General features: G+C 35.4%; 3 protein-coding genes across 8 annotated transcripts; 1 reads left to right on the top strand and 2 right to left on the bottom strand.

The window, feature by feature from the left end:
- The first annotated feature begins 1,185 nt into the window (after nucleotides 1–1,185).
- Nucleotides 1,186–4,464, top strand: LOC129318134 (serine/arginine-rich splicing factor SR45a-like). 5 transcript variants are annotated; one of them, XR_008595170.1, is made up of 8 exons: nucleotides 1,186–1,339; nucleotides 2,239–2,261; nucleotides 2,347–2,430; nucleotides 2,575–2,683; nucleotides 2,821–2,970; nucleotides 3,134–3,241; nucleotides 3,421–3,484; nucleotides 3,583–3,661. XR_008595170.1 is itself a non-coding variant. In XM_054962734.1 (7 exons), the coding sequence occupies exons 2-7, from the start codon at nucleotides 2,239–2,241 to the stop codon at nucleotides 4,245–4,247; spliced, it is 1,095 nt and encodes a 364-aa protein (XP_054818709.1). In that variant the 5' UTR covers nucleotides 1,193–1,339; the 3' UTR covers nucleotides 4,248–4,464. The 5 variants fall into 5 exon arrangements, 1 of the variants encoding a protein (XP_054818709.1); XR_008595169.1 differs by having other exon boundaries at nucleotides 3,134–3,238; nucleotides 3,583–3,660; XR_008595171.1 differs by having other exon boundaries at nucleotides 3,134–3,222; nucleotides 3,583–3,659.
- A 511-nt stretch (nucleotides 4,465–4,975) lies between these two features.
- Nucleotides 4,976–7,281, bottom strand: LOC129318361 (FT-interacting protein 3-like). The gene is made up of 2 exons (XM_054963084.1): nucleotides 6,561–7,281; nucleotides 4,976–6,456 (listed from the first exon to the last, which is right to left on the bottom strand). The coding sequence occupies exons 1-2, from the start codon at nucleotides 7,279–7,281 to the stop codon at nucleotides 4,976–4,978; spliced, it is 2,202 nt and encodes a 733-aa protein (XP_054819059.1).
- A 1,222-nt stretch (nucleotides 7,282–8,503) lies between these two features.
- LOC129318626 (alpha-glucan phosphorylase, H isozyme) lies at nucleotides 8,504–22,184 on the bottom strand. Of its 2 annotated transcripts, none has more exons than XM_054963485.1 (16): nucleotides 22,036–22,184; nucleotides 21,662–21,902; nucleotides 20,942–21,121; nucleotides 19,991–20,167; nucleotides 19,813–19,898; nucleotides 19,446–19,635; nucleotides 19,107–19,199; nucleotides 18,241–18,425; nucleotides 18,018–18,135; nucleotides 17,797–17,925; nucleotides 17,095–17,313; nucleotides 16,806–17,009; nucleotides 16,237–16,395; nucleotides 15,453–15,716; nucleotides 14,778–14,968; nucleotides 8,504–9,113 (listed from the first exon to the last, which is right to left on the bottom strand). In XM_054963485.1, the coding sequence occupies exons 2-16, from the start codon at nucleotides 21,881–21,883 to the stop codon at nucleotides 8,987–8,989; spliced, it is 2,544 nt and encodes an 847-aa protein (XP_054819460.1). In that variant the 5' UTR covers nucleotides 21,884–21,902; nucleotides 22,036–22,184; the 3' UTR covers nucleotides 8,504–8,986. The 2 variants fall into 2 exon arrangements, with proteins under 2 accessions (XP_054819460.1, XP_054819461.1); XM_054963486.1 differs by having other exon boundaries at nucleotides 22,147–22,164.
- Nucleotides 22,185–27,338: the final 5,154 nt, after the last annotated feature.

Here is a 27,338-nt window from a genome sequence, read left to right as displayed (position 1 = left end):
ACCCAGAAAGAAAGGGAGATAGTATTAGCAAAGGATTGCCTGAGCTTGAGGGAGGCGTAAAAAAAGAACGAGGGATAAGAGAAGGAAGAAAAGGTAGAGTCAAATAGTAGTCATTTCATAGTTTGGTTATATTTTTCAAAATGAGGGGTAATAAGTAGAGCTGTCAATTAAAATTGAGTCCGTCGGATTAATTTTTTTATGCTCGAAAATAATTAAAGTCGAGCCTCTACTTTGAAAGAAAAAATGATAATTCAGGTTTAAAGTCCTTTTAAGCTCAAAAATAAAAGGACAGGCTTTTTAAGCTCTTTTATTATTTTTTTAAATTGTAATATTAAAAAATAGGAGATTAAATATGTAATTAAAAGAAATGAACATATTAAACTCATTCACCCCTCCTTCATTTATTCATTAAGATTTAGCTAATAATATTTATTAAGTTTAATTTTTATTGATATTAATTTTAATGTTGTTATTTGATATTAGACTTGAATGTTTAAGTTTTCTTTCATTATTGTGGTGTAAATTGATTTAAATTTATTTTTTAAAATTTAATTTTATGTATAATAATTTTTGTTAAGATTATAAATATATTTTTTAAAATTTTAAAATAAAAAAAGTAAAAAAAAATAGAGCTAGCCCTTCAATCTTAAAGGTTGGGGTCGGGCCTTGTAAAAAAAAATTCTGAAACATGATTGAACTTATTAAAATCAATCTGTTTAAATCTTGATATTTTAAAAGCCAATTTTTTAGAATTAGGTTGGTCTTAGTTCACAATTCTAATAATAAAGTTATTTAAAAGAAAGCATAGTAGTTTTTTTTTTATTTCTTTAACCAGAAAAAAAAAATGGTAGCTAATGAGACTCTTAAAAGTTAAACCTAAAAGAAATGTCAGAAACCTTTCGACCTCGTCTACCGAGATTCCTTTTTGAAGGCGCCAGGTGCGATTCCCTCCGTTTTTATTTTCTATGCCTGCCCAATGTCAATGAGTAGTAGCGACCAGCCACGTCAAATATTCGACAGGCCCGACGTCACAACACGTGGCGTCTTTTGATTGCCGAAGTAATAAACCCATGAAGCCGAACCTTGCATCTTGCGACGACGTGAGCCACGAAAAATCCAACCGGCTTTTTTTGTTTGGCCAAACAAATTCAACAAGATTTAAATATAGCCTCGCGTCCGCATCTCCAGAAACTTCTACCAGGTCACATCCCTTTTTTACCTGTAAAGCTTCATTCTTCATTCCAGGCTAAGTTTGTTCCTCTGTGTGAAAAAAGGGACCGTGTTCTTGCATTAACCAATATCATCGGTTGGAAGAGTATTTTCATCACCTGCTTCTAATGTAAGTTTCAAATTCATTCTATTATGGACACGAGTGATTTTCTTGATTGCTTTTTCAATTGATGGAAATTCTCTTTTGCTTATCTGGCTCTAAATTTCATTTCTTTTCTAAGGTATTTGTATCGGGTATTATAGTGAGCACGTGTTTTTAAATTTTACTCTTGTACTGGATGTTATATCTGGGTTTTGAGTTTGCTTGTATCATATATAAGCGTTCAGGATTTGGGGAAAATTGAGAATTCGAAAGACCACTGAAAATTCTGTGTTGGGGTCTGGGTCTGGGTCTGAGGTTTTCCGATAGATATGAATAAGGTATAGTTTCGGATTTTGTTGGTTTCTTATGTCATGACTTGTATTATGAAACTGGAAGGGGCTGTAAGCCTTCAACAAATTTTGTTCATTCAGAAAAACGGATCTTAAAAAACCTAGTTTGGGAGATATGGTGTTATCTCTTTCACGAAACAGTAAGAAACTGCGAGCCTGTAACAAATGTCTCGGTTAAAATAATTGGTTTTGAAACATAGCTATATTTTGAGCAAAGAGCAAATCAGTTATTTGACATATTTAGGTGTAAAGTTTTGTAACTAAGAATTGCCAAGATTTGGTTAAGTTGATTGAAAACTAGTCTTTTTTGTATTTCAAATAAGTATGCTGGAAACTGGTAATCCTTTTACGTGTTGGCTCAATTAGAAAGTGAACAGATGATATGCTTATTTTGTTTAATTGAAATTGTATCATTAATTTTTTAACACAGTAATTTGAGTATTTGATTCAATGTCAATTTCTTGTTGGAGCGTGGTATTTTATGTTGTTGGACTCTTGTCATTTTTTATTAATTTCTTGATTATTGATATGAGTTTATTTAATACCTACTTCTGTATGCGGTCTGATTTGTTGCAGATGTCTTACTCAAGAAGATCAAGGTTAGATTACAAAATAGTTTAATTTCATGCTTATTTTAAGTGGTGAGCATTTTTTTCTGAAAGGTGTTATGTGTGTACTTCGTAGGTATTCTCAATCACCTCTGTACAAGCGATACAGTAGGTCTGTTTCCAGGTCTCTGTCACGGTCAAGATCCAGGAGCTTTTCAAGGTGACCCCCCTCCAAAAAAAAAACAAAAGAAAAAACTTTCTTCTGACTTCTCACATGTCATGGACTTCTTTCTCTTACTCATTTTCTCACTTCAGATGTTTTATTATTCATTTCTGTCTGATTTGTTTTTTTCCCCCGATATAGGAGCCCATCAAGGGATGCAGAGAATCCCGGTAACAATCTGTATGTGACAGGGTTGTCTCCTCGGATTACCAAGAGAGAGTTGGAGAAGCATTTCGCAAGCGAGGGGAAAGTATGCTCATTTTCTTTTATGCTATGGCCATTGATGTCCTTTTTTTTTTTGGACTTGTTATTGTTTGTTCAACGTTCTATTTTTAATTGGATAGGTTTTGTGTCAATTTTTACTTTACTCGTGTTGCTTTGTTTTAGGTGAGTGACGTTCACCTGGTTGTTGATCCATGGACAAGAGAATCACGAGGGTTTGGATTTGTGACTATGAGAACTGTTGAGGATGCTGATCGGTGTGTAAAGTATCTGAATCGCTCTGTTCTAGAAGGGCGTGTCATCACAGTAGAAAAGGTATACTTTTTAAATATCATTTGGTTCTGAGCAAGATTCTGAAATATATTTGTTAATTGTTGATTCAATTCAACTCGCACTGATTTTGCGTATGAGATATATGGATGAGTTGCACTTAGTTCTTTGTGAGATTTGAAAGCTTTTTGCTTCTTTCCCTGTGAAGTTTCTGTGGCAGCAGGTTAGCTGTGTGTAGCAGCTCTTCATCAACCTCTCAAATCTCAACTAAACATACAAATCAAACACATCAACAAAGTATCAGACCACTGGGGTTGTATGCCCTGCACATTTCTCTCTTTTTTCTTACCATTTTATGCCTGAATACAATGTTCTGATATGTTATGATTATTCTTCTAACTGCTACTGTAGTATTTGGTTTTACCATTTACCATGTTAAGGATATAGTTTTTTAGTAATGTTTTCGCCTCATGCTGTTATGTGCAATCATTGCAGGCTAGAAGAAGTCGGGGTCGAACCCCGACACCTGGGAGGTATCTTGGGTTAAGGACCGTTCGGGGTAAGCATTTCATCTTCGTTCTCGTGCTTTCATTCTGTCTTGTGTGATTATGCTGGCATGCTCATTCATCTTTAACATCCCATCTGATTATCATTCAGTGCGTCGTCGCTCTTCAAGCTATTCGCCTCGGCGATCCCCTAGTTATTCTCCTTACAGAAGAAGCTACAGCCGATCACCATATTCTTCTGATCGCACTAGGAGTCGTTCTTATTCTCCCTATCACAGTCGACGGAGGTCTTACTCCCCATATTATAGCCGGGACAGATCTTATAGCCCTTATGCTCGACACAGGTCCTACTCTCGATCCCGCTCGCCATACAGCAGGTCACCTGTCAGGAGGCGTGATAGATCGTTCTCTCCTTATGACTCACCTGATGATCGCTACTACAAAAGGCACAGATACAGGTCCATTTCCCCAAGTGCCTCCCCAAGGCCAAGGAGAAGTTCAAGGAGATATTCCCGCAGTGTGTCCCCTGTGCAGAGGAGGAGCTCAAGAAGGAGCTATTCAAGGAGTATTTCCCCTCGACCGAGGAGTTCACGGAGAAGGAGCTCTTCTCGAAGTCTTTCCCCTAGACCGAGGAGGAGTTCACGAAGGAGGTATTCTCCCAGCATCTCTCCAAGACCAAGAGGCAGTAGGAGAGGTGGTTCTTTTAAACGTGGGCGTACACCAGTTAGTGATAGAAGCTACTCAACAAGTCCGAGTGTGAGTGCAAGTTCAAGGTCATTTTCAAGGTCTCCTACTCCCAGATCAGCTTCCCCTTGAAATTTGCCGGTCGCGTGTTGGCTCAACATTTAATATTCCTAGATATGTGGTAGTGTTGCTAATGTATTTGATTTTGTTGGTTGTGTCAGGAGTAGTCTTGCGACTTTTGAAGCTTTTATATATGGTATTACGTTTATCATACGGTGGTGTCACTCACTATTCTATCCGATGCCCAACGAATTAGATAATAATGTTATCAGCTCCTTATTCCCCTTTAGCTACTTGGCGTGATTTCTTTACTCTCCTCATGAAATATTTACAACCCATCTGACTAGAAGAATATGTTATTAACTTAACGTGGTTCGCTTTATGACGCTATCGCTTCACCCTACGCCCGTAAATAGAACTCTGTTGATACTGATGTTGATAGTGTGTCTGGTTGGTCGAGGCTGAGTTTTATTTATGAAGCATGATGACCCACAAAATTCCTTGGTTGTGGTTAGCTTTTAACATTATCCATAAATAATTCGTGAAATCTTTAGTCGTCAAAAGGAGCCTGATAGTATCGGGAATGGTAATTCTCTGCCGTGCACTATGACTCATACCCATATCTCTAAATGTATTAAAAAAAAATGGATTCATAAGGAGAAATTCAATAAAAATATGAGAATTAAAAATGCAAGGTGGATCACAATATGCCCGCAATTTAGAAAAATCTCGGGATGCATGCAAGCATTCAATGTTGGCTATCACTAAGAGAGGGAAGAAAAAACAACAAAATGTGTTCTTTATGTCATGCTGTCTAACTTTGAAGGCATCCTACTCACCCAGTTCTCAAATAATGTAGGAATGGGCGAGCGGAATCTTGGATGCCTAAGCAGATAAAGGAAACAAACACTTATAATCACTTGGAAAGGAACAATCAAAGTCACTATCCCACCAATCAGACACAAAATCATGAATAGAAATGTAGCTGTTGGATCCTGCCAGGTCACAAAGGATTGCAATTTTTCTACTCTAGTCACAAACTTAGCCATCTCAGCTGCAAGCCTCCCAACGACAATTCTTAACCGATCATATCTATGCCTGATGATTCTGTCTTCGAATTTGGATGGAATTGGATCAAACTCTTCTTCCAATTCATCTACACTAGCTGCTTGAACACGTGACAACTGCAAATCCACATGTGATAGGAGACTCGGCCTCTTTTGATACTGCAAGATGATATCCAGTATAAGGCAGATCAACATACCAGGTAGCACAATTTGAGGTTCAAAGATCAGAACAAAAATTATCAGGCAAACCATGAGCGATGAAGTAGGATTCTCCCATTCACATATCTTATTATATTGAGTTTGCAAGGCAACAAATCCACTTATAACAGCTTTGATCCTGTCAAAATCAGCTCTTCCTCTGCGCATGCTCCACAGGCTTTCATGAGAATCCAGCATATATGACACAACCTCTCTCCTCAATGCAGGTTCTGCCTTGCTCATCCTTAAAGAGAGAAGCATAATGGTTTGTTTCCTCAAACCACTTAACTGAGTCCGAGACAACGGGTTAGAAAAATGCAGCCTAGGAAGCTTAGGTATTAGATAGAGTTTCAAGAGATTGGCCATATCTGGACAGCTAAACCTGAAAGCTAATTCAATTTCTCCCATCTTCTTCAATCCTGAAGGCTGCAGTTCTGCAAGTGGAAAAGAATAGGTGTAAATCCTGTTGGTTATCATTTCTGATAGATTGATTCTCACCTTCCCTATTCTTGCATCTACGGCACTGTCATGTAAACAACCATTATCAAACACAGCAATTGTGATGAATGTACATAGGTCATAGACATCCCAAGTGTACTGTTCATTCCACTTTGGATTAAGACTATTAATAACTGTTCTTGTCCTAACCCATTTTGGGCCATATTTAGCTACACAATAAGCATCAGTACGATTTCCTATCTTCATTGCAGGCAAGCCGGAAGCATTCAAGATCCCCAATTCAAAAACCCCAACACTGGATCTCCACAACCTCGGTACTGTTGGATTCAGATCACTGCTAAAACATGGATCCTCATCAAATATGTGATATCCACCATCCAAAGAGAGCTTCATATTAAGCTTACTAATAACTTTTGCATTATTTTGAACCTCAGTAATGATATTGGGTCTCTCAAGATTATACCATTTGGCAGAAGGAGGTGCACCATCTAACCTCTTGTCAGCATTCTTGACAGGAACTGAACACTTCCCTATGCTTCTGTAGTGTTCATTTTGCCCTGCTCCACACTCAGAAACAATTGCTGATCAAATGGTTCAAGCACGGCAATGAACATATCCTCATTCCATTTTGGATTTCCTTTATTGTTATTAACTGACTTACTTCTGAAAGTAAAACTCCCCAAGGTAGCTTGAACAAAAATCTCAGAGTTTTCAGCTGTGTCTTCATATAACAGGTCCTGGGCTTGGATCAAATTGACTCTAAGACACCAAATTCTAGGCGAAAGATATATCTTCGAATGAGTATTAAGAACGTTATGAGCATTTATTATTGTTGATTCTAAATGCCTAGCTTCGGGAAAAGCCTCATCAGCCTGAGTACCTATCCAAATAGAGAGCATCAATCTTCCCAAACCACTTCCCTTTTGATCCTCTAGCCAATACCATTGAGGTGCAAGTGAACTATCAGATGGAACTCGTGTGGGAATGTCCGAAACAGCGAAAGATAAGCGACCCAAAATTTCACCAAACCTTGGAATCTGATCTTTCACCAGAATTTCAAGAGTCGGCTCTTGAATACGAGCTTTCGCTAAAGCGAAGACTTGGTTCCATTCTGGGTTTGAGTTTCTGCTGCAGCACAAGGTGGTCGCTTTTAGGCCTCCAACTTTCAGGTCCACATAAGGATCACAAGTATTAGGACCTGTAATTCCCGGCAAGTCCTCGGCCCTGACAATCCTCACGTACAAGAAAAGAGTGGTTTCAACAAGGTCTGTGGCATTTGTGATTCCACCATGGCTTTTGCCAGTCCTGACCCCAATACTTGGAGAGATCTCCTTCAAATTGAAATCTGCATTGGGTTTTTTTGAGCTCTGGTTATTTGCCATTGTTTCTGACTGCGAAGCAAGAATCTATTATAACCTATATTACATTATCGTAATATATAGGCGTCAGAATTTTTTAATTTTTTTGCTTTTTTTTATATACTCACATCATTATCTTATTTAACTTCTTTTGTTAAAATTCAACATCAACATTCATATTCATATTAATTATTAAATTAAAATTTGTAATCGTTACCGTATCAATTTGATTTTTAACATCATATAATTATCTAATTTATTTTATATAGTTGACAAATTACCATATCATCTTTATTGATGTATTAATTTATAAGATTATAAAATATCTGGTCAATGTCAATTAATATTAATGTTTCCGTGGCCCACGAGAAACTGATTTATCATTCATTGACAGGTCTAACATATATGAATGTAAAGCGGCAGGCCGGCAACTGACGTGATTTGTTTGCGACGTTTTTTTTTTTATTTTGGGCCAAAACAAGAACTCGATATGAGCATCATTTTATTTTTTATTATAAAAATATCCACATCAATTATATTCACGTTAATTTATTATCTATAAGTCGGTGTAATAATTAAGTCAATCACATTAAATTTGATCTTCTTATCTTAACATTATTCATAAAAAATTTATAACAATCGATCTCATTAAAATTTATTATTAAAGTTAATTTGAAACTTTGTACTTGTTATTTTCTTATTGGTGACTTCTATACAAATATCTCTTGCATTTGCATCAATATATTTCCACTTTCAGGTAAGCTAGCAACCCTTGGCAAATATATTTGAATGAAATTTACCAAATAAATAAATTTTGAAAATTACAAATAAAACAGTAAAATAACCCAAAAATTAGTGGGATGAAGATGTTTCCCACCCAGGAGCTCTACTTCCACTGTTGGCAAAAGGTTCGGCAGAAAATTTCTATCTCCCCGTTTTTTTTTTCTTAGCCTGAAAGAAAAAGTGCTCTAATTCTATGCGAGTTGGCTCAACTCTTTCTACCAGTCCATCCCCTCACCTATCTTTCCTCCTATCTTCAACACTCTTAAATTTCAACTTCAATGATTGAGATACAGTATATCCTAAAATTTAAAAAAGATTTTATAAAATATTTTTATTACATTTCTAAGCTGTTCAGGTCAAATTTAATATTTTAGATTTATTTATTTATTATTTAATATAATAATAATTTTATAATATATTAAATCTGGGCAAGATAACAAAGGGGGGAAAATATACAAAGAGCTTAATAAATAATAATCTATCACATTCCATAGTGATTATTACCGAAGTCCTCAAGCAACATCACATAATACATAACAGTATATAGAGTTTAAAATGAGAATCAAATTTACTTTACAGGTACAGTGTAACAAATGAAAACAGACTCGTTCACAATTATTGATATATTTTCTTCCTTTATTCTTTTTTTCCCTGCGGTAAAACAGATAACCTAATCATTATTCTGAGAGAATATGATCTTATTCGACTGAACACAGATATTGTTATTATGAACACTGAAAATAGAAAGCTCCATCAATCAAAAGCAGATGAGTGGAGGGCACTTATGAAGGATGATTATACAGCAGACATCTCAGAACCTGACAGGGCATGGACACACAGATTCAGCCACGAAAGAAGTGAATGTTCATTTCTCTCCCTCTTACTTCTGATGCTACTATCCATTTTACTTCTCAGAGACTTGAAGGTGAGAGATCTGCAGCTGAAATCAAGGTACGCGGCACTCTGCTATGTTCCAAATTTCATTGGCATACTGAGCAATGGTCCTGTCGCTGCTGAATTTTCCACTCCCAGCTGTGCTTAAAATTGACATCTTTAGCCACCTTTTCCTATCCCTGCATTAAAAAAAAAAAGGAAAATAGCAACATAAACTTCATATACAAGGACCCGTTAAAGAACCAGCGGTTAGTACAAGATAATATAGAACTAGACAACCATTAATTATTAGGATTATCAGATTCTGATAGAAGAAGAGAAATATAGACAAAAAGACTGGTTTCATTCACAGCACGTAACAGGGGGGCAGGATACATGATATATCCTAAACCTAGACACGTGCCCTAAGAGGTAAGGTCTCACACTCAAAAACTACCCTAAGATTCAGCAACACATAAAGACAATAATAACATATCAACATGAAAATAAAGCCCTCAAATAGCAGTAAATAGCAGTAACTTACAACAATATGCTCCCCCCCTAAAAAACATCCTTGTCCACAAGGGTAGTGGCAGAAGCTGGAGCATCTGTTCAGAAATGAGGGAACTGCTGCTTGATTGCTGAAAGATCTTCCCAGGTAGCGTCTTTGGATTGAGAAAATTTCCAGCAAACCAACACTTGAGTCACAGGTAGATTATGGTGCTTAATAATTTTCGTGCCCAATAATTCTTCGGGCTCCAACAGAAATTGACCCTGCTCATCCACTGGAGGCACGGTGGGATTAGTGGGGGCAGCGGAGTCAACATACTTTTCCAGCAATGAATCATGAAAAACCAGATACACCCTAGTGTTAGGAGGAAGATCCAATTCATATGCAACTTCCCCAATATGCTTTATGACCTTGAATGGTCCAAAGTAGCGAGCAGCTAGCTTATGCAAGGAAGAGTTGTTCAAAAGATTCTTCCTAAAAGGAGGTAATTTGAGGAAAACCACATCCCCTTCAGCAAACTTGCACTCGGATTTGAGCTCACTGGCTTGTCGAATCATCCTGTGTTGAGCTTTCAATAAGTGTTGTTTCAGAAGTTAGATAGTAAGTTCCCGTGAAATGCAAGTTTTGTCAACCATTTTATTAGAGGAATCACCCACAAGTAGGGGGAGGCACCCCAAATACTGCTTCAAAGGAAGACATGCCAATGGAAGAGTGGAAGGTAGCATTGTACCATAATTCAGCAAGCGGCAGCCACCTAACCCATTGCTTAAGAAAGCCTCCCGTCATGCAACGAAGGTAGCACTCCAAATGACAACAAAGTACCTTGGTTTGGCCATCAGTTTGAGGGTGGTATGCAGAAGAAAATTGTAATCTGGCCCCATATAACCGAGCAAGTTCCTTCCATAATTCCCCTTAAAAGATAGGATCTTGATTGGAAACAATAGACTTAGGGAAGCCATGCAACTAGACAACATTATCCATGAACATATTAGCCATGTCCACAACAGTAAACAGGTGCTTAAGAGCCATAAAATAAGCAGCCTTAAACAAGCGATCAACTACCACCAATATAGTGGCTCTAGAGTAAGATTTTGGAAGGCCACTAATAAAATCTATTAAGAGTTCCGACTTCCGACCAAACATGTTTAAGAATGGGCAAAAGTTGGAGAAGCCTAGGAGAAGCCACCAATTCTAGCTTAAATCTTTGACATCTTGTGCATTGACGCACATAATTGTGAACAACCTTCTCCATCCCCTTCCAATAAAAGAAAGAAGCAATTCCTTTATAAGTTGGAGTCATACTGGAATGCCCCCCCAATGCCATCATTATGGAAAAACGTAAGTCAATCATCTCTAAGGCCCTAATCAGCCCCTACCACAAGTTTGCCTTTTCATTTCAGCAAGTGATGTTCCCAAGTATACTTAGGATTAGAGAAGGGATCATTCTCCAAAGCCTTAATAAGTCACTGTAGATGATCATCAAGAAGCCAAGAATCACGCACCTTGTCGTACAATGGAGAAATAGGCATTGAAATAGCCATGTAAAACCCCTTAGAGTGTCTAGACAAAGCATTAGCTGTGATATTTTCACTTCCCTTTTGGTACACAATTTCTTAGTCTAATCCCCACAACTTATGAAGCCACTTGCATTGCTCTGGACTTAAATCAGGCTGCTTTAGAAGATGCTTTAAAGGCAAGTGATCAGTTTTGATAATAAATTTCTGCCCCCAAAAATAAGGACACCATTATTTGACTGCAAACATCATAACTAATAATTCGCGTTCATAAGCAGATAATTGTCTTTTTAATGGGGAAAGCGCCTTACTCGCAAAAGCCAAAGGGTAACCATTTTGGGATAATATAGCTCCCAAACCACGTCCCGAAGCATCAGTCTCAATAACAAAAGTCTTGTTGAAGTTAGGAAGAAGTACCAAGGGAGAAATCATGGCTTGTTTGAGAGATTCAAAAGCTGAATGAGCCTACTACAACTAAACAAAATGCTCATTCTTTTTCAACAACTTAGTGAGGGGACTGCTAATAGAGCCATAATTCTAAACAAACCGACGGTAGCGATAGTAGCCGATAAGGCCTAAAAAACCTCTCAATTCCTTAATGGAAGAAGGAATTGGCCAACAAGCAATTGTTGTCAACTTGAGATCTGCTTGAACCCCATTAACTATGATGACATATCCCGAATAATCAATCTGTGTGGTAGCAAAGGTACAATTGGAAGCTTTGGCAAAAAGTTGATATTGATGTAAAAGCAATAAAGTCTTCCATCAATGCTCTAAATGAGTCATTTAATCCTTGCTATATACTAAAATATCATCAAAAAAGACCAGAACAAATTTCCTCAAGTAAGGTTTAAAAACTGAATTCATAGGGCCTTGAAAAGTGGCAAGAGTATTAGTGAGGCCAAGTGGCATGACCATAAATTCATACAACCCTTCATGAATGCAAAAGGCTGTTTTAGCAACATCAGCTTCATTCATCTAAATTTGGTGGTAACCGGCTCTTAAGTCCAGTTTAGAGAAAACTGTGCTCCAGTAAGTTTATCTAAGAGCACTTCTATAACTGGAATTGGAAACTTGTTCTTAACAGTAGCCTCATTTAATCTTCTACGGTCGACACAAAATCCCCATATACCATCTTTCTTTTGCACCAAAACCACAGGAGCCACAAAAGAACTATTGCTTTCCTTTGTGATTACATTGTCAAGCATCTGTTGGACTTGCTTCTTGATCTCAGATTTTTGAGTAGGCCCATAACAATAAGGTTTACAATTCACTGGATGATCTACCTTAAGGGGAATAGAATGGTCAAATAAACGAGAAGCCGGCAAGGTAGAAGGTTCAACAAACACATCAGCAAAAGAATGGAGGAGACTTTGTAACTAGGTTATGTGGTAGCTGCACCTCTAAATGCTGAGGAGTATAAACCAAATAGAGATGATTAGCTAAAACTTCATCATAGTCTGAGGGAGCTATTTGCATGATGGTCCTCGGTGTTCTTGAATTAATCCCTTTTAATTCAACTAGTTGACCATTCTGATGAAATGCAAATAGATGCTCAACCATGTCCATAAAGAAACGGCCAATGTCTTAAGCCATTGTACACCCAAAATCATATCAAATGCCCAAATTTTCATGACTAAAAAATCAGAAGAAAAGAAGGAAGCGTCCATTTCCCAAGTCAAATTCGCACAATATTTAGTCACAATGACCTCTCAAATATCAGCAATTGTAATGCGAACCCCCTCATTTTTTAGAGTTTTCAAATTGAGTCATTTGACTACTTGGGTCCCATTATGCGAACTCCCTGTGTCAATCGAAATGACCACCCGTTGATTTTTAATTCAACCAAGAAGCCTTAAAGTGGATGTACCCACCTTACCTTCAATGGCGTTCACTATGACAGTATTTTCAAGGGCCTCAACATCTTCAAAAGCATCTTCGAATATCTCGGTATCATCCCCTATGACCAAAGCAAAGATGTGCGACCCTCAGCATTTGTGCATGTTGGTATATTTATCGATACAATAATAACAAAGTCCTTTACGCCGACGATCGTCCATCTCACGTTTGAGAGAGTTCTAGAAGGCTTAAAGGAAGCCGAACTCGTTGCAGTAGAGGAAGAGGCAGTTTTGGGCTTATCTCTTACTAGGTCAATAAAGGAGTTAGGCTTGTTAATCAGGTCAAACTTGACACTAGAAATTGGAGTGGGTAAAAACCTAGAAGACCCAATCGAGGGAAGTGATGAGAACATCGAGAAAGTCTTCCGAGGAGCATTCGCGTGAATTGCAGAGATAGCTGCAACCTAACGCCAAGCCATTTCCATCGCACCAGCTAGTCATTGGTTGAAAGCTCAAAAACACTTTGCTGGACATCCATTCTTAGACCTTTGATATAGCAGTTCATGGCGGCTTCCTCTAACAAATCGACTTCAGTCAACAATTCATCAAATTTTTCCTCATAATCTTTCATAGAGTCGTGCATTTGGAGTTTTTTAATGGCTATCATTGGGTGTTCATCCTTTATATCTCCAAACTTGGCTTCCATTTCTCAAAATTAATCCTCCCAAGAAAGTTTGGAGAGACGACGCTGTTTAATGAAGGCAAGGTGCTACCGTAATGCTCTTTTCTCTAGGCGAATGCTTAAGAGATGAATGGGATGTTCATGTGGGGTTCCATCAACTTCAAAAAATTGCCGGCAACACTAAGCCCATCGCCTAAAGTCAACACCATCGAATTTGGAAAATTCCACTCGGCTATACTTAGTGGGAGCAGAGTAGGTTGATTGTGGAAAGGGTAAAAGGCCATGGAAGGAGCCAAATTGATGTGGTGTCGTAAATATAGAAAGGGGGGAATAGCTGCTAAGGGTGTCACAGGTCATGACGGCAGAGGCAGTGGAAGGGTATGAGGTGGTAGTGGGTTCATAGTCGTTGGACATGGTGAATGCATAGAAGGAGGTGGGAGATTTTGTGGTAGCATGGGAGAGGATGAGAAGATTCGCCAACCTCAAACATAGGGGAGTGGTGTGACTAGTTAGGAAGCGTAGAAAGCTTGCCTGAGAGATCATTAAACTGGTTTGCCATTTGGGACAGAGTATTCTTAATCTCAGATATGCTATTAGTGTGTTGGTCTAAAATATCTTGAGTGATTTGAAGCAAATAAGACTGCATCTCAAGGCAGTGTTCAAGATCTCCAACACGTTCTATAAAGGACTGAGTCTCTAGCAGAGCCATGGCCGAAGAGACGACTCTGATACCTTGACAGAAGAAGAGAAATATAGACGAGAAGAGAGACTGATTTCATTCACAGCACGTAACAAGGAGGCAAGATACATGATATACGCTAAACCTAGACACGTGCCCTAAAAGGTAAGGTCCCACACTGTCAATAACTGCCGTAGGATTCAGCAACACATAAAGAGAATAATAACATATCAACATAAAGACAATAAAGCCCTCAAATAGCAGTAAATAGCAGTAACGTGTAACACTCTGTCACCATTAAATCCTCACATCAGATGGGAGCATAAAATCATTTTCATAATACATTGCCTTTCACTATGTTTGAGCCTAACTTATTAGTCATGAATGAGGTGAAGGCTGAACAATAACAGCTTTGTTCAACCAGCTTCAATGCATGCTCAAGTTAATTGAGTTCAAACATTTCAAAAGCAAAAATCCAGAAACCAATGAAGTCTTGCTCACTATGTTGCTCTTGACAAGCACTGAAACATTAAATCAATTGAATGCACTTGTGCTTTGCAGTCAGGATCTTTGATCTTTACCACAGACTGGTAAAGGAATAAAACAGCGAAAACATAGGAGAATGGAGATGGTGTCTTACCGATAAGCAGCATCTACCTTTGCCTGGGCATCCATGTAGCTTGGGAAGTCATGGCCGACAAGAAAATAGTCACCACGACCATAACCAGAATTTCCTTCCAACGACTCAAGCAGTGGGTTATAGTCATAGCTTCCAAATACCCCACTCCTAATGAACTTCTTTGCCTCTTCAAACCGAGGATCTGGTTTGAACTATAAATAACAAGAAGCAGAGTAGTCAGCAAGGGAAAGTTAGGATTTGCCAGAGAAACTAAACTTTTGGAAACATAACTAAGCATGGTCAGATGATCCACTACAGTGGAGACAAATCTGATTTAGTGGCTTTAGATCACTCACAATGCAGCTTGATGTCTTATATTACTGCTTCAACAGCGAAACCGAGACATCATCACATTCACATCATGAATCATTTCCTAGAAACCTATTCCGGTTATTTTATTGCCTAATAATCTGTTAGATATTATGATCCAGGACTAGATTTATGAGAGTTCTTCTGAGGTGGTTAAAGCCTTGCACAACACTAACCTAGTCTCTTCCAGTCCATCCATATTGATCACTCGTTGATAGGTTTTTAGATGTTATACAACATAAAAGAGTTACAGATTTATTAAGAAGTATTACATCATTGTTTTCACTGATTATTATAAAATTATTAAAGAGGGATGCTATGTCTAACCAGTCCATTCTCTCTTTCCTTTCGGAGACGAGGGACATCTTCTGCTGTTGCACCAAAGAGGAAAAAGTTCTCCTCGCCAATTTCCTCCCTGATTTCAACATTAGCTCCATCTAAAGTACCTATGATGAGGCACCCATTTAATGCAAATTTCATGTTGCTTGTACCACTTGCTTCCATGCCTGCTGTGCTGATATGCTGGGACAGCTCACTTCCTGGAATCAGCACCTCTGCCACAGACACATTGTAATTTGGGACGAACACAACCTGAGAATGATTGTCCAATAAAAACAGAGCAGTCATAAATTAGCCTAATTACTAGACAAAACTATGCAAAATACAGCCCACACATTGACTGTCACATAAAACTGCATTGCAATATGTCATCAAACCATATCATGGAAACCCAAGTGCAAATGGGAAGCCCACCCTTAAAAACTGGCTTGTGAGGGAAGAACCATATCATTTAAGTACCAACAGAATTGCTTGGGGATACCCAATGTGGGACTCCATCAAAATACCCATACATGCAATGTTCCACAGGCAAAATGACAGAAAATTGGGGCTTAACTAATTGCAGATTATGCCAGTGCAAAATAATAGAAATCACGATATGCCAGTAGCTATAGTATTAATGTTTTTCACTAATGTTGGGAAAATATCAAATTTAAAGGCTCATGTCCTCTAAACGTTACAATTGGATAGGCACTGCAATTTATGAACTCTAGACATATAGTATCCTAAATTCGAACCTTCAAAATAGCAAGGGAAATAAAAATTAAGTTACCTTCAAGTAGTTATTGACCTCAGGATCAGTGTTGACTACAGCACCAACATCATTAACCAGCCTTACTATTCTTTTAGCATTTGTATACGTAGCAAAAGCTTTTCCTCCGATCATCACAGTACGTGGAGTTGTTTTTTTCCTTTCTTCAGGGCTCATCTCCTATAACAGTTAAGTCGTAAGAATTATTTCTGGTATATTGTAGCATTTCTAGAAGACTGGCATCATAGACAGTATCTTCTATATAAATGCTGGCAGAACATGACATAAGCTAGTATTGGGCTATATAATTAGCATGAGATATGAAAGTATAAAACTGAATAGGGTGGGCACTAAAAATATAAATACAAAATCCATAACAAGCCATGCTATTTATTAGTCATGAACAGTGGAATTCACCTCAATTTTTGTGTAGGGTGAAGGGAAAATGAGTCTAGTTCTATATTAATTTTCATCATGAACAACAGTAACTGTTGTTGAAAAATTGGCAACTGAGCAAAATTTCTTGCCATGCATTATCAGGCAATGAATATGTCACAGTTTTACTCCAAATAGTAGGCTGTTTCTTGTACCTTTAACTTCTTGTATCTATAAATCACACCCAGAATATTCAGTAGCTGTCTCTTGTATTCATGGATGCGTTTGACTTGTATGTCAAACAGACTGTCCGGATCAATGCTCACCCCTGTCACCCGAAGAATGTACTGTGCCAAGCGTTGCTTATTAGCTCTCTTTGCAGACAGCCATTCAGCTTGCAGTTCTTCATTGTCAGCAAACTATAGGAAGCACCAGGAATTGATATGAGAATGTTGCAATTATAGGACTCAACTAGAAGGGAAGAAAAATTATCCAATTACTCACCTGTCGAAGACCTGCCAGTAAATCAAGATTGGTGACCCATTGATCACTTTTTAACCACTTAGTGATTATCTTACTGAGCTCAGGACTACAAAAGCGAAGCCATCTTCGAGGTGTGATGCCATTGGTTTTATTTTGGAACTTCTTCGGCCATATTGAGACATAATCCGCAAATAATTCTGATTTTAAAATGTCACTGTGTAACTCAGCAACACCATTCACCTTGAAAGAGATAAAAACCTTTAGACAACAAACTTTAAATGTAGCCAACAAGCAAAAATGTACAGAGCAAGATTTTAGAAAGAAAAGTGTAAAAGATAGCAAGTTCAATCCTCCTCTTATACCAAAAAAAAAAAAATAATAATAATTCAGCCAATTTTGGAATGCATATTTTAGCTACAACAGATTTTCTGTATCGGTGGATGAAAAACATTGAATGGCATTCAGCATTTTTATCTTTAGCCAAGTTTATAGTATTCATTCCATATAGCAACCACTATTAGTCACAAGATTGTATAACTCTCAGGTAAAGTGCTTGCTGGAGAAACACCCACATGGGACATTAGTTTACAGTTGTTTTAAACCACTCAGCTAAATTTTTTTCCCATATAACCACTTGGTGACTCTAGAAAAACACTAGAACTAGATTAACAATAAAATAAGCTGCTGAATACTTTGATGCATTCACACAGGTCTAATGCTTACAGCATGTGACGAAACCACACATAAATTTGCCATCCGAACTACTGGCTTCTGGGGATTATTGTCCAAAATGCACATGGAAGGAAGCTTGCTCTCAAGGTCCAGCCGTGTTGAGCTTACAAATGCAGTGAACTGCAGGTATTTTATGATTTATAGATTAAAATATATCAATAAGACTTTCATGAAATTTTTGAAATAGTAAAATAGAAGCCAATGCATCTTACCCTCTTGTCTATTTCTTCTATGATTTCCATATGGCGAGGAAGTAGTTTCCACATTACAGGTTGAGACCATTTTTCTAGTGCCTCAGGGAGGACAGTGTGGTTAGTGTAAGCAATTGTCCTGGTTAGTATATAGCATCACATTTTAGCCTACAGATGTTGAAGAGACATAAAAGAAGGAATATCACTGACGCCTATGATATGCAACAAATTTTAAACGCCGCACCTTGTTGTCACATCCCATGCTTCATCCCATCCAAGCCCTTCATCATCCATAAGTAGTCGCATTAGCTCTGGAATTGCAAGGGTAGGATGAGTATCATTAAGTTGCACAGCAACCTTGCTAGGAAACTCAGACCACGTACAAGACTCCTTTCCTTGTCTCCTCTCTTTAAACCGAAAAATTATGTCCTGGGATAGACCCAAGATGAGAGAGGGAAGTAATGAAAACAGCATGTCAAACAAGAGACAATTGAGTAGAACGAGACAAATAGCTTGAATCATTTAAATATCCATTGTACCAAAATAGCATAACAATGAGAAATAAATATATTATTTATGTCATCATATAATATGATCTGTCAGCTAAGGTGTTAATTGAAAGACCACTGGTAAGCAGAAGATCTAGTTTTCCTTAACTCATGTCAACAAGCAGAAAATTCTGTAGTTGCAGCAATTGGCTGACATGCAAGCAGCTCTAACACACCCCATTAAACCAAATCGCTTTGAACTTGACGCATGGACTGAGCACAAGCTTGCAATACCTTGTGCTAAAATTTACGTCTAATTAAGAAAATGGTATGGGTGGACCTCTTGGACTGTGAACTCCTTGAACCTCTTGGTGCTACTCTAATACCATGTCAAGTCAACTCCCTCTTTCAAAAACTCAAGCTATTATGATAGGCCTCAATCGTGGTTATATGATGCCCCCAATAGTGATCATTTGATTAATATATCTCAAACTTTAAAGGACATGTAAACTTTGAATTCAGACAGCCTCAGTTACGAAGCAAAAACTAGAAGGGAGGACAAGAACTACAATACAAATAAAATGACAATGACATGGGGAGCTCTTCAGAGGATATATCTTACCTGGAGTGATGCACTGCAGAGAAAGAATTGCTGCTTCAGCCTAAGAAGTTTCCCATCTTCTGTAGCATCCCCAGGATACAAAACCGCACAAATCTAGCATTTTCAAATTCAATATAAAACCGGAGGTAGAAAAGAAATTTTACCAGAATTTGTTCTGAAAATGAATTTAAGGCAAAGATAGATCTATCTCTTTATGCATATGCCCTTGCAATGGGAACAAAGGTCTTTTGCAGAAAGATTAATTGCTTGTGATTGATGAGAAGAGAATGGTTGGTAATCAATCATCCCTGCCAAAACAGCCAGCTTTAGTTAAAAAGTGATAGAAAGCCAAATACAAACCTGTTGAGCTCGTGAGTGAAGAACAGAAGCAGATTCATGCTGTCCATCATTAAATAAAAACAAATTCAAATCCTCAGCACTAGCTTTTGCTTCCCAAAGGCGAAGACTGATGGTATTCTTGGTTTGGTATCCTGGAATTGGCACATCATACGCCAATGCTTGCACAACCTCTCCTCCAACCCATTTTCGGCTGGCATTCATACCAATCTTTTAAGTTCGTACCAATTTTTATAAATAGGGTGAACTTTGACATTGCATTTGAATTAAGTTTATGGAAATAGACTTATGTATCAAATCAGACTATAAAATAGAGTTTTTCATCATTAAGTCAGTACTTAAATAATTTAAGGACTAGATTTCCACTTACCTTCCATTAGGATTAACCTGAACATGGCCAAAAAATCTGACAGGGTACAAAATGTCATGCCTTGCAACTTCCCAGGGGCTAAACTTCTGCTCAGTTTTCATTTGAGTTCAAGTATCAGCTTATAGTAAAAAAATGTGATATATTTCCCAGGATTTAAAAGAAGAAAGATAAATCAAACCTCAAGCCAGTCTTCTGCAAGTTCTTCCTGGCCTTCCTTCGTGATTATCTGCTTAAATAGCCCATATCTATACCTCAGACCATAACCCCAAGCAGGCAAATTCAGTGTTGCCATGGAATCCAGAAAGCACGAAGCAAGCCTGCCCAGACCACCATTTCCTAAAGCTGCATCTTTCTCCTGCAAAGTTTTAAGTGGAATTATCACGAAGATGCTGAAAATATCAAACATACTTATGATATGAATTTGTCCCTTGCTTTTATTACTCATATACCTGTGCAGTTCTTTCAAGAAAAATTGGATTCATGTCCCTCATTGTTACTTTTATAACAGAGTGAGAAATACAGTTCAAATGAATCATGTAGAATCATTTGGGTTGATCCACAATGGAGACTAAGGTAGTATAGGATACTCAACTAGATACTTAAGTGGATTTGTTCTTCCACTTCAGTAATTAGCTCTTAAGGGAGGGTCTCTCATCCCACTCGGGTACCTAAAAATTGGTATCAAAAACAATTTTGAAAAGGTTTACCTGCAAAGGGTTCTAACTGAAAGTACCTACCAAGATGTCAGCTCTCCAAAAGAGGCCAATTGATGGAGAATAAAGTAGCATGAGATGCTTATATTCTGCAGTGAGTAGTGTAGGATTCTCAATGGATATTTAACCGAGCTAGTTCACCCACTTAAGTACCCATCACGTCAAAATAAGGTGGCATAAATTCGATGGCTCATTACCTATGAGTATAGTCATCTGTAATTCTTGCTTAAGATTTGCATGTTTTTACAGACTTTGATATTATTTCTGGAACAAAACTCTAATGAATTTTTCTTTTACAATTATCACGTTTTGCTTATTTTATTCATAAAAGCTTTCCTAACAATTACAAGATTGGGTTAATTTCAAGAAAAAGGCCTTGGAAACAATCATGTTATGGCAGATATTGTAATTTTTACCTGCTCTGCTATTTCTTCAAGTTTGAGTCCAAATTTGTGCAAAGCATCTGCGTATGCTTCTTGTATATTCAGGTTTCCAACTGCGTTAGTCAAAGCTCGACCTTGAAGATACTCCATTGATAAGTAGTATGTTTGCTTAGGATCAGCTTCGTGAAAATGGAGGAACGTTTCATTCCATTGCTGAAAAAATTATCAATAGGTGGAAACAGCATTAGTCGAATGATATGATACTAAAACTAGTTTAAAGGATGATTAACAAATTACCTCTTATTATTATAACTTCGAAGTCAAATACCAAGACACCCACAGAGTTTCCTTCTTGACTACAAATATCATTTATCATTGATAATATCAACTTCAAAATTGATTTTGAAAGGTTGAAATGCTTATATATGTCATTGACATGGACAAATTTAGAAAGGTTCACATATTTTATGCACTACACACACCAAAAGCTTGTCTCAATGGAAATCGACGGACAATAGTTACCAAGAATCTAGATATTCCGCGGGGGTAACGAGAAGTGCATTTGTTGTTCAATGTGAAACGCCAACAAATCAAGGATCATCAGTCAAAATTGGAACCTCATTACAAGAAGCATGGACAAGACTATAGGACATTATACCACAAAGTATATGGCGTTCTAATATAATTTGAAATGAGATGTGATGTCGCATCTGATATGAGTATTGAGCACGACATCCATAAACAGTACCGTACTCGAATGAGACGATCGCGAACACTCTCAGCAGTGGCATAGTAAGCTTGCTCCAGTTCAAAGTTGAAAGGGGTAAAATGAGTGCTATACTGAGCGTGGTAATTGATGTCCGACGCAATCTCGTCAGGCTTTTCAGCCAATGGGTTCGCCACCGCCGGAAGTTTGGCAGAAATAACAGAAGAAGAAGAGGCGCTGCCGCCATTGACCTCCACTTTCCCCGCCATTTCCAATCTCAAAATCAAGCTTTCACGCCCAACAACAACAACAAAAATTACATTAGCCACCTAATCTAAACTCTTAAGCATATGCGGAAAAACCCAACTAATACAACGTCAATCAAAATTCTCACAACCAGCAACCCAGGCGAGAGTGTTACCAGCACAAGCAATTCTAAGATTGATATAGTGATAATAATTTTGTTTGGAAGAAGATATTTAAGGAAATGGTAGGCCACTAAAAGAGAATCAAGAGATATTCTAGAAGATACTTCGAGAGAAAGCCGTCAAGTGGAACAGGGAGGGTTTTGGAGTATTGTGAAGAGAGGAAGAAAATATCAGAGAAGATCCTTCGTTCTTTCCTGGAAGAAATAATAAGGAGTGAGACTGAAGCACGAGACGCATGAAATTGTGGGACTAAGGACCTTTCTGGATGTGACATTGAGATCACAAGGAGATAGTTTTACAACGGCGAGGCGGTGAACACGTGGCAGCATTCAGTGGAAAGCGGGAATAACGCGAAGTTTGAGACGGCGGTTGAACTTTACGCGCGAATTTAAAAAGAAATTTGGGAGCGACGTCGCCGTCTTGTGAGGAATTTAAAAAAAAAAAATTGAAAGTAAGTTTATTACTTCAATTACAATACACTTTCAACATTTCACACATTTTTAAAAAAATTAATTTTTTATATCATAAAAAATAAAATATAATTTTATTTTCATCTTTAACTGTAAATAATAATATAATTACATTAAATACTTTCACATTAATCAAAAAAATAAAATTAAAAAAATAATTTAATTATTATAAGTATTCTATATTTTGAAATAAAAATTACTTTTCAAATGTATCTTATAAATAGACGGGAGGGAGTATGTACTTACATAATTTATTTTATAAACTTATATTATCAATTTAACAATTTTTATCAGAACAAATTAGATGGATTTGGATTCGGTGAATAGCGCAAATCCACTCATCCATTTAATTAGTGGATTATGTGGCAAAGTAACAAAAATTTGATTTAATTGAATGGTTTCTAAAAATTTTATCACATAATATTTAAAAAATATAAATTAAAGAAGATAATTATTTTGATTGTAGGATCATTTTGAATTTTTTAAAATGTATTTTAATAATTTTAAAATATTAATTAAATTAAATGATTGTAATTAAAATATTTATTCAGAAAATGGATTTAAATCACTTATCAACCCTTAATTTGAATAAATTTTACAAGTTGAGAAAGCAATGTGGTGTAAATTAATCTTTAAAGATATGTGACTTGTCATTTAAGAAACGTTTTCTTATAATAAGGGATTGCTTAAATATGCTCAAAAAAAAAAAAGGTGAAACCGACCTTAATTTAAAAAATATAATAAAATTTTATAAAAATATATAAGTAATAATTAAGTCTCTTGAAATATTGTAATTTTTTTGAAATCTTTAAATATCTTTCTAACATTAATAATTTTAAGTTAGATAATTAAATTATTTTTTTAAATTAAAAAATAAGATGTTCATGTAAAAAATTATAATATCTTGTTCAATTTTTATGATTTATAAATAAAAATTTTGACTGCTTAAATAAAAATTATAACTACCTAAATTAAGGATAATTTAGTTATTTAATCTAAAATCATTAATATTAAAAAATATATAAAAACTTTAGCGAAATTATGACATTTTTAAAATACCTGATTGTCATTTATATATTTTGGTGGGATTTTGTTGTTATTTCCCCTAATTTTTACACTATATTACTCTGTTCAATAATATAAGTCATTTTTAATAGAATCTCATCTCAATAAATTATTAACTTATCTTTAAATTAATCCTATTTTTTTATTTATCCATATTCAATAGAGTATTTTATTTTAAAATAAATATAAAATAATTTATTCAACAAAGGTACTCTTAAAAAATAGACAATGATTACACCTTAAATGCATTACATTTTTAAATACCTAACTTCTTAAAAAATAAAAATGTTTTTTTAATAAAGGAGTAATAATGATTGTTAGTCAAGAAGATAAGCTAAATATATATACTACTTTGTACTGAAAATGGTAGTAAATGCTATTTTATAAGCGCGAACATGTTACGCACATCCGGCTGTATGTTTGTAAATATATATTTTTATAAAAATAAAAATTTAATTTAATAAAAATATTTTAATTTTAAATCAAATGATATTCAAACCTCAAAGTATAAATTTGAAAGATAAAATAAATTCGTTTTTTGTGAAAAAAAATTAGACAGTAGTTGAGGTTTCTTTCTTTTCTTTTTTATAATAGTTGAGGTTTCTTGTTATTTGTAAATAATAAAACAAATTTTAAATTCAAAGTTTTTTTTATCTTAACAATCTTATTTTTGAATAAGCTTTATCAATTTGCAGGACAGAGTGAAAAAATGATGAAAACATATTTTTTAAAAGGTTAAACTATAGCTCTAGAGACGATTCAAACCTTATATTATTAATAGGTATATTTTGAACAATAAATAAATAAAGTTGGTGCATTCTTACTCCCATTAATTTGAAGCTAACAACTGTTACTTTTTAAATATAATGGAGCCTACATTCTATATCTACTATGTGTTTAAAAAATAATGGCCATTAGCTTCAAATTAACAAGTGGGGGTGAAGATGCATTGGTTTTAATTATTTTGGGTTTAAAATATATCAATTAATAGTATAAATTTAAATTACTTTTACATTTATAGTTCAAAATTTAAATTGTATATTAATCTTTTTTAAGGGAAATTTTATTTGATTGAACCATGCATACTCTATTTTCATGCTCACCATGATTATTTTTTTTTTCCCTGATGATGGTCGAGTCTAAGCTCGCCTTTTCTTTCTTTCTTTCTTGATAGGGTTGTCCAATCTTCATCGCAAACCAAAACATGACATATCTTTTAACTTTATATTATGTTTAATTTTGACTTTTTAATTTTATAAGGCATTCTTTCAATCTTTTAATCTTGCTATCGTTGGTTTCATCAACTAAAAAATATTATATTAAACTTTTAAATATTAATAAAACTTTTTCAAATATTAATGCATTAAGTTTAAACAACATATAATAGATAACTATTCAAAAAAGTAGAGTTTATGAATGATAAAATGAGAGCATTCCTGGCATTTTCAAGAGCGGTAAAAATGAGATTCCTTCACACTTCTTTAAAATAACAAAGTAGCTATGGGGCATTTTCGGTCTTTCACTTGAAATGGTTGACAACACTTCATTTTGACATAAAGTAAGGCCACGAGCTTCTATCCTTAGTTTTTAGCATTATCAAGTCTATTTACTTCATTATTTCTGTCCTAAAAAAATTTGAAAAAATTTCCTCAATGGTCATTAAAAATGCAACTCGTATAAATTATGAATGAAGTTTTTAAATATTTTAAAATATGACTCATTCATAAAATTAATTACATATATTTTTTTTTATGCTCATAATAAATTTATTATTAGAACAGAATATATCTAATTTCGCTAATTTTTAACTGATTAAATCTTTTATTTTATTATAAAAAATTATATTGTGTGTGCTCCCTCTCTGAATATTTTCTTTATCGGATTTTTATTTGACTTTCTTGAATCATCATATTCATCTCTCATACAATGTCTTTCTTCATCAAAATTTTTAATTTAATTTGCCTGAATTATCATCTTCATCACACAATTTTTTTTCTCTCTCCTTCCCTATTTTTTTTAGATATTATGAAGAGGATATTAGACATTAAAAAGAAAACTCCATTACTGATATACGACTATATATCAATGGTAGACAAGTCAATAAGCTTTTTCTGATGTGACTTATATATGAATGATATACAATAGTATATCACTAAATCAACATAATCAAATAATCAGACATAAATTTGTTTATAATTAATATACAGTCGTATATCAATAATGTAGTATTGTAAATTAATAACACAAAACACAAATTTGCAAAATAAATCTAAGTTCATAAAAAATTTTGGACTCTTAGCTTGTTACAGAGAATCAAATCTAAACTAGTAAAATAAAAAAACATGAATCTGTAGCTCCATTTCTCGCTAGCACACTCCATTTTGTCGATATATCTCACCTCATGTTTGTCTCTCGCCGTCGTGACTGTGGTACACTCACACTACTTTGCTATCTCGCATTTGTCTTTGTCGTGTCGAGTTTCGTCTTCTCTCTCACATTTGTCTCTATTGTTCTAAAGATATCTTATGTTCTAAATCTTATGGTATTTAAAAAGCAAATATTAGAAAAGGGCAATTTTATAAATTAATTATAATCTAAATATTAAAAACACAATTTTTTAAATTTGAGGAAGGATAAGCTATTTCTTTTACTTGATCTTATAATATAAGTTATATGTGTAAAAGCCCCCTTTTACTCTCTTTTTTCACCTTTTAAATTTAAAAACTCCTGCCTTGTCTCATATTAAAAAGAAAAAAAGGTGATCATTCTGCTACTAGCCTTTGCATGCTTCATTTTTTTTTTTTGTCATCCCCTCCATTCCTTTTGTCTTTTTTAACACTCAACCCTTTTCTCCCTCTTGTAACTCCTTCTTCAGTGTCTCGAGCTTCAAAGCAGAGATAAGAGCACTAGTTCTCAAATCCTTCCACAACATCCCTTTTAGATTTGGTTGTCGGGTTCAAGCTTAGAGTGTCATTAGATTTGCTCGTGTTGCTATTTTCGTCTTTCATTAGCATTCATCGCTTCCTTCGTTCAGGTCAGATGGAGAAGTTGTCACGCCCTCCATTCTCCGTGTATTTTGACCAACATCTAGTGACTTTAAAGCTACCAAAGTGATTTCGACTTTTGGGTTCTTCAATTTTATGAGATTACTTTAAATTTCTATTTTATGCATTCTTGCTATTTCTTCACTTGCTTCTTTTGTCTACTTTTCTTTCCGAATCGCATGATTTAGATGTCAATACCTTATATAGTGTATGTTCATTAACTTCCAACTGTACTCATTTTTTAATGTACTCTTCATTTATGGCCAGATTGCAAGAACCCCATTCTTTTATGTCCTGAGGTTTGTTTTGAAAATCCATACAATTTTAATGTCTTTTGTTTTTAAATAGGTTGTTAGTGCCTCCCTAAGTAAAAAAAAAAATGAATGGCCGAAATTATACAATTTTTCAAAAATAAAAAATGAATGGTTGAAAATAAAAAGTAAAACTAATATGGAAATCTTTACAGTTTTTTCTTAACTTTTAAGGAGGTCCTTGAACTTACATGCAAAGGAAAGGAAAGTAAAAGCTAGCTAAATTCAAAATAACAATACTTGCATGAATATAACAAATGAAAAAAGTTCTTAAATTATAAAATGAAGGCATTATATTTAAAATAAAAAAAGTGTAGAATGTATATCATAAATAGAAGTCTAATAGTTTTAATTTCTTTGTATGAAAGATGACTAAACAAGAAAATCCTACAATCAATATATTGTT

This window comes from Prosopis cineraria, unplaced genomic scaffold (genome assembly GCF_029017545.1).
Source record: "Prosopis cineraria cultivar Desert tree isolate PC_DT_omini unplaced genomic scaffold, ASM2901754v1 PC8, whole genome shotgun sequence".
Taxonomy (NCBI): domain Eukaryota; kingdom Viridiplantae; phylum Streptophyta; class Magnoliopsida; order Fabales; family Fabaceae; genus Prosopis; species Prosopis cineraria.
Note: the sequence above shows the minus strand (reverse complement) of the source record. Positions and strands in the feature narration are given on the sequence as shown.

Bases quoted from the DNA above. Each gene is read 5' to 3' on its own strand.
- LOC129318134 (XM_054962734.1), top strand. From the start codon at position 2,239: ATGTCTTACTCAAGAAGATCAAG. The intron at 2,262-2,346 runs GTTAGATTACAA...TGTACTTCGTAG, and splicing joins TCTTACTCAAGAAGATCAAG to GTATTCTCAATCACCTCTGT. The intron at 2,431-2,574 runs GTGACCCCCCTC...CCCCCGATATAG, and splicing joins AGATCCAGGAGCTTTTCAAG to GAGCCCATCAAGGGATGCAG.
- LOC129318361 (XM_054963084.1), bottom strand. From the start codon at position 7,281: ATGGCAAATAACCAGAGCTCAAAAAAACCCAATGCAGATTTCAATTTG. The intron at 6,457-6,560 runs GTAAGTCAGTTA...AGTGTGGAGCAG, and splicing joins GGGGAGTTTTACTTTCAGAA to GGCAAAATGAACACTACAGA.
- LOC129318626 (XM_054963485.1), bottom strand. From the start codon at position 21,883: ATGGCGGGGAAAGTGGAGGTCAATGGCGGCAGCGCCTCTTCTTCTTCT. The intron at 18,136-18,240 runs GTGCGGCGTTTA...TATACTAACCAG, and splicing joins GCATGGGATGTGACAACAAG to GACAATTGCTTACACTAACC. The intron at 15,717-16,236 runs GTAACTTAATTT...AATCATTCTCAG, and splicing joins AGGTCAATAACTACTTGAAG to GTTGTGTTCGTCCCAAATTA.